Genomic DNA, 13,700 nt, shown 5'->3' with positions numbered 1-13,700 from the left:
CGACATAGGGTGCAAGTTGAATCAAGAGCTAAAATTGGCATGTCACAAATGTAATGCTACAGTGGTTATGGGAGACTTCAACATGCAGGTAGACTGGGAAAATCAGGTTGGTAATGGACCCCAGGAAAGAGAGTTTGTGGAGTGCCTCCGAGATGGATTCTTAGAACCACTTGTACTGGAGCCTACTAGGGAGAAGGCAATTCTGGATTTAGTGTTGTATAATGAACCTGATCTGATAAGGGGACTCGAGGTAAAAGAGCCATTAGGAGGCAGTGATCACAATATGATAAGTTTTACTCTACAAATTGAGAGGGAGAAGGAAAAATCGGAAGTATCATTATTACAGTATAGCAAAGGGGATTACAGAGGCATGAGGCAGGAGCTGGCCAGAATTGACTGGAAGGAGGCCCTAGCAGGGAAGACGGTGGAACAGCAATGGCAGGTATTCCTGGGAATAATGCAGAAGTTGCAGGATCAATTTATCCCAAAGAGGAGGAAAGATTCTAAGGGGAGTAAGAGGCACCCGTGGCTGACAAGGGAAGTCAAGGACAGCATAAAAATAAAAGGGCAGAAGTATAACATAGCAAAGAAGAGTGGGAAGCCAGAGGATTGGGACTCTTTTAAAGAGCAACAGAAAGGCAATATGGGGAGAAAAGATGAGGTACGAGGGTAAGCTAGCCAATAATATAAAGGAGGATAGTAAAAGCCTCTTTAGGTATGTGAAGAGGAAAAAAATAGTCAAGGCAAATGTGGGTCCCGTGAAGACAGAAGCAGGGGAATTTATTATGGGGAACAAGGAAATGGCAGACAAGTTGAACCGGTACTTTGGATCTGTCTTCATTAAGGAAGATACAAACAATCTCCCAGATGTTCTAATAACCAGAGATCATAGTGTGACAGCGGAACTGAAGGAAACTGAGGATGTAACTAGGAAAATTGACAGGGGAGAGCCGGTGGATGTGGTGTACCTCGACTTTCAGAAAGCCTTCGACAAGGTCCCACATAGGAGATTGGTGGGCAAAATTAGAGCACATGGTATTGGAGGTAGGGTACTGACATGGATAGAAAGTTGGTTGACAGACAGAAAGCAAAGAGTGGGGATAAATGGGTCCCTTTCAGAATGGCAGGCAGTAACTAGTGGGGTACCGCAAGGCTCGGTGTTGGGACCGCAGCTATTTACAATATACATCAATGACTTGGATGAAGGGATTAAAAGTACTGTTAGCAAATTTGCAGATGATACAAAGCTGGGTGGCAGTGTGAACTGTGAGGAAGATGCTATGAGGTTGCAGGGTGACTTGGACAGGTTGTGTGAGTGGGCGGATGCTTGGCAGATGCAGTTTAATGTGGATAAGTGTGAGGTTATCCACTTTGGTGGTAAGAATAGGAAGGCAGATTATTATCTGAATGGTGTCAAGTTACGAAAGGGGGACGTACAACGTGATCTGGGTGTCCTAGTGCATCAGTCACTGAAAGGAAGCATGCAGGTACAGCAGGCAGTGAAGAAAGCCAATGGAATGTTGGCCTTCATAACAAGAGGAGTTGAGTATAGGAGCAAAGAGGTCCTTCTGCAGTTGTACAGGGCCCTAGTGAGACCGCACCTGGAGTACTGTGTGCAGTTTTGGTCTCCAAATTTGAGGAAGGATATTCTTGCTATTGAGGGCGTGCAGCGTAGGTTTACTAGGTTAATTCCAGGAATGGCGGGACTGTCATATGTTGAAAGACTGGAGCGACTAGGCTTGTATACACTGAAGTTTAGAAGGATGAGAGGGGATCTTATCGAAACGTATAAGATTATTAAGAGGTTGGACACATTAGAGGCAGGAATCATATTCCCAATGTTGGGGGAGTCCAGAACCAGGCGCCACAGTTTAAGAATAAGGGGTAGGCCATTTAGAACAGAGATGAGGAAAAACTTTTTCAGTCAGAGTTGTGAATCTGTGGAATTCTCTGCCTCAGAGAGCAGTGGAGGCCAATTCTCTGAATACATTCAAGAGAGAGCTAGATAGAGCTCTTAAGGATAGCGGAGTCAGGGGGTATGGGGAGAAAGCAGGAACGGGGTACTGATTGATCAGCCATGATCACATTGAATGGCGGTGCTGGCTCGAAGGGCCGAATGGCCTACTCCTGCACCTATTGTCTATTGTCTATAAATCCACATTAGGCAGGAAATGGTGTTGGGTAGACTGATGTGACTGAAGGCTGATAAATCCACAGGGCCTGATTGTCTGCATCCCAGAGTACTTAAGGAGGTGGTTCTAGAAATTGTGGAAGCATTGGTGATCATTTTCCAATGTTCTACAGATTCAGGATCAGTTCCTGTGGATTGGAGGGTAGCTAATGTTATCCCACTTTTTAAGAAAGGAGGGAGAGAGAAAACGGGAAATTATAGACCAGTTAGTCTGACATCAGTGGTGGGGAAGATGCTGGAGTCAATTATAAAAGACAAAATTGCAGAGCATTTGGATAGCAGTAACGGGATCATTCCGAGTCAGCATGGATTTACGAAGGGGAAATCATGCTTGACTAATTTGGAATTTTTTGAGGATGTAACAAGGAAAATTGACAGGGGAGAGCCGGTGGATGTGGTGTACCTCGACTTTCAGAAAGCCTTTGACAAGGTTCCACATAGGAAATTAGTGGGCAAAATTAGAGCACATGGTATTGGGGGTAGGGTACTGACATGGATAGAAGTAGGGGTTGGACACGTTAGAAACATGTTCCCAATGTTGGGGGAGTTCAGAACCAGGGGCCACAGTTTAAGAATAAGGGGTAGGCCATTTAGAACGGAGATGAGGAAAAACTTTTTCAGTCAGAGAGTTGTGAATCTGTGGAATTCTCTGCCTCAGAAGGCAGTGGAGGCCAATTCTCTGAATGCATTCAAGAGAGCTAGATAGAGCTCTTCAGGATAGCGGAGTCAGGGGGTATGGGGAGAAGGCAGGAACGGGGTACTGATTGAGAATGATCAGCCATGATCACATTGAATGGTGGTGCTGGCTCGAAGGGCCGAATGGCCTACTTCTGCACCTATTGTCTATTGTCTATTGATACTGTGGGCTCTCATCTTCCTTAGCAGCCTCACGTGTGGCACCTTATCAAAGGCTTTCTGAAAATCTAAGTGAACAACATCCACTGACTCTCTTTAGTCTGTCCTGCTATTGACTTCTTCAAAGAATTCCAGCAGATTTGTCAAGCAAGACCTCCCCTTCACAAAGCCATGCTGACTTCCGCCTATTTTATCGTGAACTTCTAAGTACTCCGTAACCTCATCCTCTATAATGGACTCTAAAATCTTACCAACCACTGAAGCCAGACTAACCGGCCAATAGTTCCCACTATTCTGCTTTGCTTCCTTCTTGTGAAGCGGGGTAATATTGGCAATTTTCCAATCATCTGGGCCCTAGATGTAGAAGTGTGCAGATCAGATGGAAAGTTTGATGGAATGTTGGCAGGTGGTTGATACCAGAAGCTTGCTGCCAGAGGTGAGTGCAGTGGTAGAGTTGTTGCTCACAGCGCCGGAGACCCGGGTCCCATCCTGACTACGGGAGCTGTCTGTACGGAGTTTGTACCTTCTCCATGTGACTGCATGGGTTTTCTCCGAGATCTTCGGTTTCCTGCCACACTCCAAAGTGAGTATAGGAGCAAAGAGGTCCTTCTGCAGTTGTACAGGGCCCTAGTGAGACCGCACCTGGAGTACTGTGTGCAGTTTTGGTCTCCAAATTTGAGGAAGGATATTCTTGCTATTGAGGGCGTGTAGCGTAGGTTTACTAGGTTAATTCCCGGAATGGCGGGACTGTCGTATGTTGAAAGACTGGAGCGACTAGGTTTGTATACACTGGAATTTAGAAGGATGAGAGGGGATCTTATCGAAACGTATAAGATTATTAAGGGGTTGGAAACATGTTCCCAATGTTGGGGGAGTCCAGAACCAGGGGCCACAGTTTAAGAATAAGGGGTAGGCCATTTAGAACAGAGATGAGGAAAAACTTTTTTAGTCAGAGAGTTGTGAATCTGTGGAATTCTCTGCCTCAGAGGGTAGTGGAGGCCAAATTCTCTGAATACATTCAAGAGAGAGCGAGATAGAGCTCTTAAGGATAGCGGAGTCAGGGGGTATGGGGAGAAAGCAGGAACGGGGTACTGATTGAGAATGATCAGCCATGATCACATTGAATGGTGGTGCTGGCTCGAAGGGCCGAATGGCCTCCTCCTGCGCCTATTGTCTAAGACGTACAGGTTTGTAGGTCAATTGGATTGGTAAAATTGCAAGTTGTCCCTAGTGTGTAGGATAGTGCTCGTGTACGCGGTGATCACTGGTTGGCCCGGAATTGGTGAGCCGAAGGACTTGTTTCCATGCTGTATCCCTAAAGTCTAAAGACCATGTGGGTTTCATCCGGGTGCTCTGGTTTCCTTCCACATCCCAAAGATAAGCATGTTTGTAGGTTAATTGGCTTCTGTAAATTGCCACCAGTGTGTAGGGAGTGGATGAGAAAGTGGGATAACATAGAACCAGTGTGAATGGATGATTGCTGTCTAGCATGGACTCGGTGGGCCGAAGGGGCCTCCTTCCATGCTGTATCTCTATACTAAATGTTTAGTGGTAATGGAGGTGTTGGAATCAGATCCAGCCACTGCTTTTAAAAGACATTCAGACACTTGAAAAAGGGCCGACAGTCCTTGCAGGTGAGACACAGGTGACGTGCACCTCCTCCAACCTCATCTGCTGTTCCTGCTGCGGCCTCCTGGACATCGACGAGACCAGGTGTAGACTCGACGACCGTTTCAAGGAAGGTGCGCTCGGATGACCAAGGCCTGTTGGATCTCTCGGTTACTAACTGTTTTAACTCCCCTTCCCATTCCCATTCCCACACTCGGGTTGCCAACTGTCCCGTATTAGCTGGGACATCCCGTATTTTGGGCTAAATTGGTTTGTCCCGTACGGGACCGCCCTTGTCCTGTATTAGGCCCAGGGGGCACTGTATGCCTGGACACTGTAGGCCTGGACAGTGTAGGCCCAGGGGCCGCTGTAGGTCCAGACAGTGTAGGTCCGGAGGCCCGGGCGCCGCCTAACGGAGGTTGCGTAGCAACCCACCTTCCAGCCCAGGCGGCCGCCATTGGTGGAGTGGGAGAGGTCACGTGGGGCGGTGACGTCACCTTGTCCTGTATTTGGGAGTGAGATGGTTGGCACCCCTGACCCACACTGACCTTTCTATTCCTGGGCCTCCTCCATCACCAGAGTGAGGCCACACGCAAACTGGAGGAACAGCACCTCATATTCTGCTTGGGTAGCTCATGGCACAACTGTGTGAATGTTAAAATTCTCCAATTTTAAGTAACTAGCACCCTTTTATCCCCCGTCTTCTCTGAGCTGCACCATGTTCGCACTATCCCCCACCACATACCATCCCCTGCCACCTATATCTCTTCCTCTGGATTCACATTTCTCACCTTTGATCTTTTTTCATTTCTAGCCTTTGTTCACCCAATTGCCAATCACCCCTCCCCTACCTGTATCCACCTATCACTCGCCAGGCTTTACCTGGCCCTCACCTCTCTTCCAGTATCCTCCCCCCCCCCCCAAACCACAATCAGTATGAGGAAGGACAGCGACCCATAAACATCGTCTATTCATGCTCTCAACACATGCTGCCTGACCTGCTGAGTTACTCCAGCACTTTGTATCTTTTTTTCTGTAAACGAGCATTTGCAGTTCCCTGTGAGTCTGAGACACGAAGGGATGTGGGGAAATGGGAGTAGAGTAGTCGGGAAGGTTAGCCTGTACCGAGGTGATGGGCGAAGGCCCGTCTCTGTGTAATGACTCTACATTACAAGGAGCCAGTCATGGGCTTCAGGGAGTGGGGTGGACTGCACACCAGTCAGCATCAACGGAGCCGCAGGGAAGATGGTCTAGGCTTCAAGATCCTTTAGTTTTGTTTAGAGTTTTACTTTAATTTAGAGATACAGCGGGGAAACCGAGTCCGTGCCGCCCAGCGATCCCCGCACACTAACACGATCCTACACACACTAGGGATTTATACCAAGCCAATTAACCTACAAACCTGTATGTCTTTGGAGTGTGGGAGGAAACCGAAGATCACGGAGAAAACCCATGGGGAGAACGTACAAACTCCATACAGAGAGCAAGTAGACACAAAATGCTGTAGTAACTCAGCGGGTCAGGCAGCATTTCTGGTCGAGGCCGGAAACGTCACCCATTCCTTCCCTCCAGAGATGCTGCCTGACCCGCTGAGTTACTCCAGCATTTTGTGTCTACCTTCGGTTTAAACCAGCATCTACAGTTTGTTTTCTACACTGTACAGACAGCACCCGTAGTCAGGATTGAACCCAGGTCTCTGGCGCGGTGAGGCAGCAACTTCACCGCTGAGCCACCGTGCTGCCCATGAGCCACCGTGCTGCCCATGAGCCACCGTGCTGCCCATGAGCCACTGTGCTGCCCTACCCATGCATAAAAGTCACCAACAATTGGTCCACTTTCAAGCCTTGGCCAAGAAAACACTCCAACGCCTCTCCCGCACTCAACAAGACCAAGCAGCTAGTTATTGACTGCAGGAAGGGTGGTGCAGCACACGCCCCAGCAGCATCAATGGTGAAGTGGAAATGGTTGAGAGCTTCAGGTTCCTTGGTGTTTATATAGAAACATAGAAAATAGGTGCAGGAGGAGGCCATTCGGATCTTCGAGCCAGCACCGCCATTCATTGTGATCATGGCTGATCACCCACAATCAGTAACCCGTGCCTGCCTTCTCCCCATATCCCTTGATTCCGTTAGCCCCTAGAGCTCTATCTAACTCTCTTTTGAATGCATCCAGTGAATTAGCCTCCACTGCCCTCTGTGGCACAGACTTCCATATTCACAATCTGACACCATTCAGATAATAATCTGCCTTCCTGTTCTTGCCACCAAAGTGGATAACCTCACATTTATCCACATTAAACTGCACCGCCATTCAATGTGATCATGGCTGATCATTCTAAATCAGTACCCCGTTCCTTCCCTCTCCCCATACCCCCTGACTCCACTATCTTTAAGAGCTCTATCTAGTTCTCTCTTGAATGCATTCAGAGAATTGGCCTCCACTGCCTTCTGAGGCAGAGAATTCCACAGATTTACAAATTTTTGACTGAAAAAGTTTTTCATCTCCGTTCTAAATGGCCTACCCCTTATTCTTAAACTGTGCCCCCTGGTTCTGGACTCCCCCAACATTGGGAATATGTTTCCTGCCTCTAACGTGTCCAATCCCTTCATAATCTTATATGTTTCAATAAGATCCCCTCTCATCCTTCTGAATTCCAGAGTATACAAGCCCATCCCATCACACACTTCCCCCAGGGTCAGTCACAGAGTGACGCTCCCTCTACACCGTCCCATCACACACTCCCCCCAGGGTCACGCTCCCTCTACACCGTCCCATCACACACTTCCCCCAGGGTCAGTCACAGAGTGATGCTCCCTCTACACCGTCCCATCACACACTCCCCCCAGGGTCACGCTCCCTCTACACCGTCCCATCACACACTCCCCCCAGGGTCAGTCACAGAGTGACGCTCCCTCTACACCGTCCCATCACACACTCCCCCCAGGGTCACGCTCCCTCTACACCGTCCAGTCACACACTCCCCCCAGGGTCAGTCACAGAGTGATGCTCCCTCTACACCGTCCCGTTACACTCCCCCCAGGGTCAGTCACAGAGTCTCTCTCTCTCTCTCTCTCTCTCACTCTCTTCATACACACTCCCGGGGTCAGACACACTGCCTTCAACACCCCCGAACGCTCTTCATGAGCAGCATACCAGACCCACCGACACGAGCTCAGTGTCATGCACAAGATCCCACTCCTCACCTCCCCCCCCCCCTCCCCCCCCACCTACCTGCAGTGGCCCAGTTGCCTCCAGCGGCCGGGTCTGTGTCCCTGGGGTGGGGCGGGGGGGGGGGGGGGGGGGGTGAGTGGGTCCGTGTGTGGGGTGGCTCCCGTAGCCCCAGTGACGGACGGAGAGGGGGGGTGGGGGCTCGGGGGGGCAGATGCCAGGAGTCGGGGTGCTGGGGCCGGCTGCTTCACATCGCTCAGAACAAACCAGCACGGCAGTGAACTTCAGCCAGAACTAAACTGCTGGCTGTCAGACAAACCGGGGGCAAAGATCAGAGAGCCAGGGGGTGGAGCGTGGCAGAGAGAGAGGGAGGAGGCAAGCCGAGGGCAGTACACAGCCAGCCGCACAGCAAGCTTCAGCATCAGCTCCAGCTTCAGTATCAGTGTTGGAAGGAACTGCAGATGCTCGTTCACACCGAACATATAGTTATATATATATATATATATATATATATATATAAATAGTATATTTGTGCTAATATTTGTTTTTGAAATACAGCCAAAACGGTACACGACAGCGCGACAATTTTAAGCCCACCCTACTCACCATTCCCCTCCGGTCTCCATTGATCAAGTTTTGTTAATTCTAAAACCAATTAACTTAATAAACTTTAACAAATGCGCTCCCCCCCACCTTGCTGGGAAGACCAGCGCCCGTCCCGGCGTGCCCCGCACCTGACCTTCCTCCCATGGTGCAGCGCGGCGGCAGAGGGTCAAACAAGATGGCTGCAGGCAAGGTTTCCACCCAACGGGTCCACGGCTTGCTCTGGCCCTCGTGATGGCCGCCCGGGGCCGGGGTGAGTGGCTCCCTCTCCCCTTTCCTCTCCCCCTCTCCCACCCACAGCCCTGGGGGACACTTCCCCAGGTCGTCAGTTGGGGGAGGGTTGCCGGGCCCACAGGAGAGGTTTGGACCCAACGGGTCCACACCCGTCTAGTAGACACATCACTAAATGCTGGAGTAACTCAGCAGGTCAGGCAACATCTTTTTGTTTAGTTTAGTTTAAAGATACAGTTTGGAAAGAGGCCCTTCGGCCTACTGAGTCCGCACCGACCAGCGATCCCCACATACTAACACTATCCTACACACACGTGGGATTATTTTACATTTACACCAAGCCAATTAATCTACAAACCACGCAGGTCACAGGAGAACATACAAACTTCGTACAGACAGCTCCCGTAGTCAGGATTGAAGCCAGGTCTCTGGCGCTATGAGGCAGCAACTCTACTGCTGCGCCACCGTGCTGCTCTGGAGAAAAGGAATAGGTGACGTTTCTGGTCGAGACCCTTCTTCAGACTGAGTTTCAGGGGAGAGGGAAACTAGAAGAATGAAAAGGTACAGAACAAATCAGAGCCGGCACCGGTGCCCAAGGAAATGTGGAGCCCACAATGGTCCATTGTTGGCGGTGGGAGAGGAGATAATGACGGGATATGAACGGTGAAACATGCAGGCCCATCATGGTGGGGGAGGGACAGAGAGAGAGGGAGCGCAAGGGTTACTTGAAATTAGACAAATCAATATTCATACCGCAGGGTTGTAAACTGCCCAAGCGAAATGGGCAGCTTTATTTCGGTTTAGGGGAGGCACGGTGGTGTAAGTTATACAGTTACTGCATTACAGTGCCAGAGACCCATGTTCCATCTAGGTTCATCCAACAATGAACCATTCTACATTGAGTAAGAAGGAACTGCAGATGCTGGTTTAAACTGAAGATAAACCCAAAATGCTTGAGTAACTCAGCGGGTCAGGCAGCACCTCTGAAGATAAGGAATGGGTGGTGTTTCGGGTCGAGACCCTTCTTCAGACTGGTTAGGAATAAGGGAAACGAGAGATATAGACAATGATGTGGAGAGATAATGAACACTGAATGAATGATATGCAAAAAAGTGACGATGATAAAGGAAACAAGCCATTCTAAGCTGTTTGTTGGGTGAAAATGAGAAGCTAGTGCAACTTGGGTGGGGGAGGGATAGAGAGAGAGGGAATGCCGGGGCTACCTGAAGTGAGAGAAATCAATATCATACCACTGGGCTGTAAGCTGCCCAAGCAAAATATGAGATGCTGTTCCTCCAATTTGCGTTGAGCCTCACTCTGACAATGGAGGAGACCGAGGACAGAAAGGTCTGTGTGGGAATGGGAAGGAGAATTAAAGTGTCCAGCAACTGGGAGATCAGGTTGGATCACGCGGGCTGAGCGATGGTGTTCTATGAAACGATCACCCAGTCTGCGTTTGGTCTTGCCGATGTGTAAGAGTCTGCATCTTGAACAACGGATACAGTCGATGAGGTTGGAGGAGGTGCAAGTGAACCTCTGTCGAACCTGAAAGGACTGTCGGGGTCCCTGGATGGAGTCGAGGGGGGGAGGTAAAGGGACAGGTGTTGCATGTTCTGTGGGAAGGTACCTGGGGAGGGGGTGGGTTGGATGGGAAGGGAAGGGATGAGTTAACCAGGGAGTTACGGAGGGAACGGTCTCTGCGGAAGACGGAAAGGGGTGGAGATGGGAAAATGTGGCTGGAGGTTGGATGATTACGTGTTGTATGTGATGGCTGATGGGGTGGAAGGTAAGGACTAGGGGGACTCTGTCTCTGTTGTGACTAGGGGGAGGGGGAGCAAGGGCGGAGCTGCGGGAAGCTGGGGAGACACGAGTAAAGGCCTCATCTATGTTGGGAGAGGGGAACCCCCATTCCCTAAAGAATGAGGACATTTCGGATGTTCTAGTACGGAACATCTCATCCCTGGGGGAAGATGCGGCGTAGACGGAGGAATTGGGAGTAGTGGATAGAGTCTTTGCAGGAAGCAGGGTGGAACAGCATCTCATAGTTTGCTTGGGCAGCTTACAGCCCAGTGGCATGAATATTGATTTCTCTCATAGATACATAGACAATAGGTGCAGGAGTAGGCCATTCGGCCCTTCGAGCCAGCACCGCCATTCAATGTGATCATGGCTGATCATCCACAATCAGTACCCCGTTCCTGCTTTCTCCCCATATCCCTTGACTCCGCTATCTTTAAGAGCTCTATCTAACTCTCACGTGGCCGCTGGCTCGGTGAGGTCACATGGGGCGCGGGGTGGTGATGTTACATGGTTGGCACCCCTAGCCAAAGGGCCTCTTTCTGTGCTGTCTGATTCCAAGACCTGGGAGACCCATTTGTCTGCACTTGGCCCACACATCCCTCTAAACCCATCCGAATCATACATCTGTCCAAATGTCTCAAAAGCCATAGTTGTAGCTGCTTCTATAGACTTGCCTTGAGACTGTTGGTCTTGCCTTAGATCCCATTGCCCAATGTGTAGGGAAAAAAACTGCAGGTGCTGGTTTAAATCGAAGGTAGACACAAAATGCTGGAGTAACTCAGCGGGTCAGGCAGCATCTCGGGAGAGAAGGAATGGGTGATGTTTCAGGTCGAGACCCTTCTTCAGACTGATGTCAGGGGAGGGGGCGGGACAATGATAGTATGTAGTTGGAGAGACGAGGAGAACTTCTTCAAAGTTGACATACCTATTCACAAGTGCAAATCCTCCTCAAGGTATGTCAACTTTGAAGAATTTATCCTCTTCTCTCCAACCACATTCTTTCTTTGTCCCGCCCCCTCCCGACGACCCGAAACGTCACCCATTCCTTCTCTCCCGAGATGCTGCCTGACCCCGCTGAGTTACTCCAGCATTTTGTGTCCCATTGCCCAATGTTCCATAGTCACAGTCACACAGCACGGAAACAGGCCCTTTGGCCTAACTGCTCCATGCTTAACAACATGCCCCACCTACTCTAGATTAGTTTAGTTTAGAGATACAATGTGGAAACAGGCCCTGCCTCCCACCGTGTCCACGCCGACCTGTGATCACCCCGTACACTAGCAGCATCCTACACACACTAGGAACAATTTACAATTTTACCAAAGCCAATTAACCTACAAACCTGCGCGTCTTTGGAATGTGGGAGGACGGGGCGCACGTACAAACTCCACACAGACATCACCCGTATTGAGGATCAAACCTGGGTCTCTGGCGCTGGGCAGCAGCAACTCTACCACTGCGCCACCGTGCTTCCCCTAGCCCCACTTGGCCCATATCACTCTGCTACCCGTGAATCTGCCCCCTCCCCCCCTACAGAGGGCTTCCTCGGGAAGGTCGCCAGTTGGCCGCGGGGTCACGGGGGGGCATGTTCGCTGTGGGCACAGGGACAAGTGCAGCCACGTATCAGCTTGAACCCAGTGCTGTGTTGATAACGGGCCGGTAAATCATTCACGGCACAGGGCAGTGACTCTGCCTCACTGCAGTGGAGCCCAATCCCCCCCCACCACAGTTAACCACCTCCTCTGCCAGCTCCTTCCATACACCCACCACCTTCTGTGTGAAAAGGTCACCCCTCAAATTCTTATTAAATCTTACCCCCCTCACCTTAAACCTATGCCCTCTGGTCCTCGGTTCCCCCACCCTGGGTGCGTTCACCCTATCTATTCCCTTGTGATTTTATACACCTCCACAGATCAGCCCTCAGTCTCCTGCAGTCCGTCCCATCACAAGCCCTCTCACACACAACGTTTCTGGAGAATCTCGGGGGAAGGGGAAGGGGTTTGGATGTTGGGGAATCTCAAACTAGAATGCAAAGGTTTCTGGTGATTGAAGTAGATAAAATCATTAGAACCATAGATAGGGTAGACAATCAGAACTTTCATCCCAGGGTGGAAACAGCAGACTAGAGGGCATAGCTTGACAGTGCGAGGTGCAAAGTTTAAAGGAGATTTGTGATTATTTGCTTTGTGTGCATTTAGCAGATCTCATTCAATGCATAGACATTGTGGACCAAAGGGCATGTTTTTGCGCTGTACTGTTCAATGCTCGATGCTCTATAATGCCAGAATACACAGTGTATCACAGCTCGGGTTGCCAACTGTCCCGTATTAACCAGGACATCCCATATTTTGGGCTAAATTGATTTGTCCCATACAGGACCGCCCTTGTCCCGTATTAGGCCCAGGGGGGCACTGTAGGCCCAGACACTGTAGGCCCTGTAGGCCCGGACGCTGTAGGCCCGGACGCTGTAGGCCTGGATGCTGTAGGCCCTGTAGGCCCGGACGCTGTAGACCTGGATGCTGTAGGCCCTGTAGGCCCGGACGCAGTAGGCCCTGTAGGCCCGGATGCTGTAGCCCCTGTAGGCCCGGACGCTGTAGGCCCGGATGCTGTAGGCCCTGTAGGCCCGGACGCTGTAGACCTGGATGCTGTAGACCTGGATGCTGTAGGCCCGGGCGCTGTAGGCCCGGACGCTGCGGGCCCGGACAGTGCGGGCCCGGACAGTCTAGGTCCGGAGGCCCAGGTGACCGCCTAACGGAGGTTGTGTAGCAACCCGCCTCCCGGCCCGGGCGACTGCCATTGGTGGAGCGGGAGCACACGGCCGCTGGTTGGGTGAGGTCACGCGGGGCGGTGACGTCACCTTGTCCCTTGGCACCCCGAGTTGGGCAGGCCACGACTTTATTCTTTGGAGCGCAGGAGGATGACCCTAACTTTATCTCATCTTATAGAGGTGTATAAAATCATGAGGGGAATAGATCGGGTAGATGCACACAGTGTTTTACCCAGGGTAGGGGAATCAAGAACCAGAGGACATAGGTTTAAGGTGAGGGGGGAAAGATTTAATGGGAACCTGAGGGGTAACTTTTTGCACACAGAGGGTGGTGGGTGTCGGGAACGAGCTGCCAGAGGAGGTAGTTGAGGCTGGGACTATCACAACATTTAGACAATAGACAATAGGTGCAGGAGTAGGCCATTCGGCCCTTCGTGCCAGCACCGCCATTCACCGTGACCATGGCTGATCATCCAC

The 13,700-nt window shown here is 50.6% G+C and overlaps 1 protein-coding gene across 1 annotated transcript in view; it reads right to left on the bottom strand.

The window, feature by feature from the left end:
• LOC144597538 (estrogen receptor beta-like) overlaps positions 1–8,304 on the bottom strand; it is a 56,904-nt gene extending 48,600 nt beyond the window's left edge. Inside the window, 2 exon segments of the mRNA XM_078407017.1 lie at positions 7,886–8,077; positions 8,216–8,304. Coding sequence (XP_078263143.1) covers positions 7,886–8,077; positions 8,216–8,304 — 281 coding nt within the window.
• Positions 8,305–13,700: the final 5,396 nt, after the last annotated feature.

This window comes from Rhinoraja longicauda, chromosome 10 (genome assembly GCF_053455715.1).
Source record: "Rhinoraja longicauda isolate Sanriku21f chromosome 10, sRhiLon1.1, whole genome shotgun sequence".
Taxonomy (NCBI): domain Eukaryota; kingdom Metazoa; phylum Chordata; class Chondrichthyes; order Rajiformes; family Arhynchobatidae; genus Rhinoraja; species Rhinoraja longicauda.
Note: the sequence above shows the minus strand (reverse complement) of the source record. Positions and strands in the feature narration are given on the sequence as shown.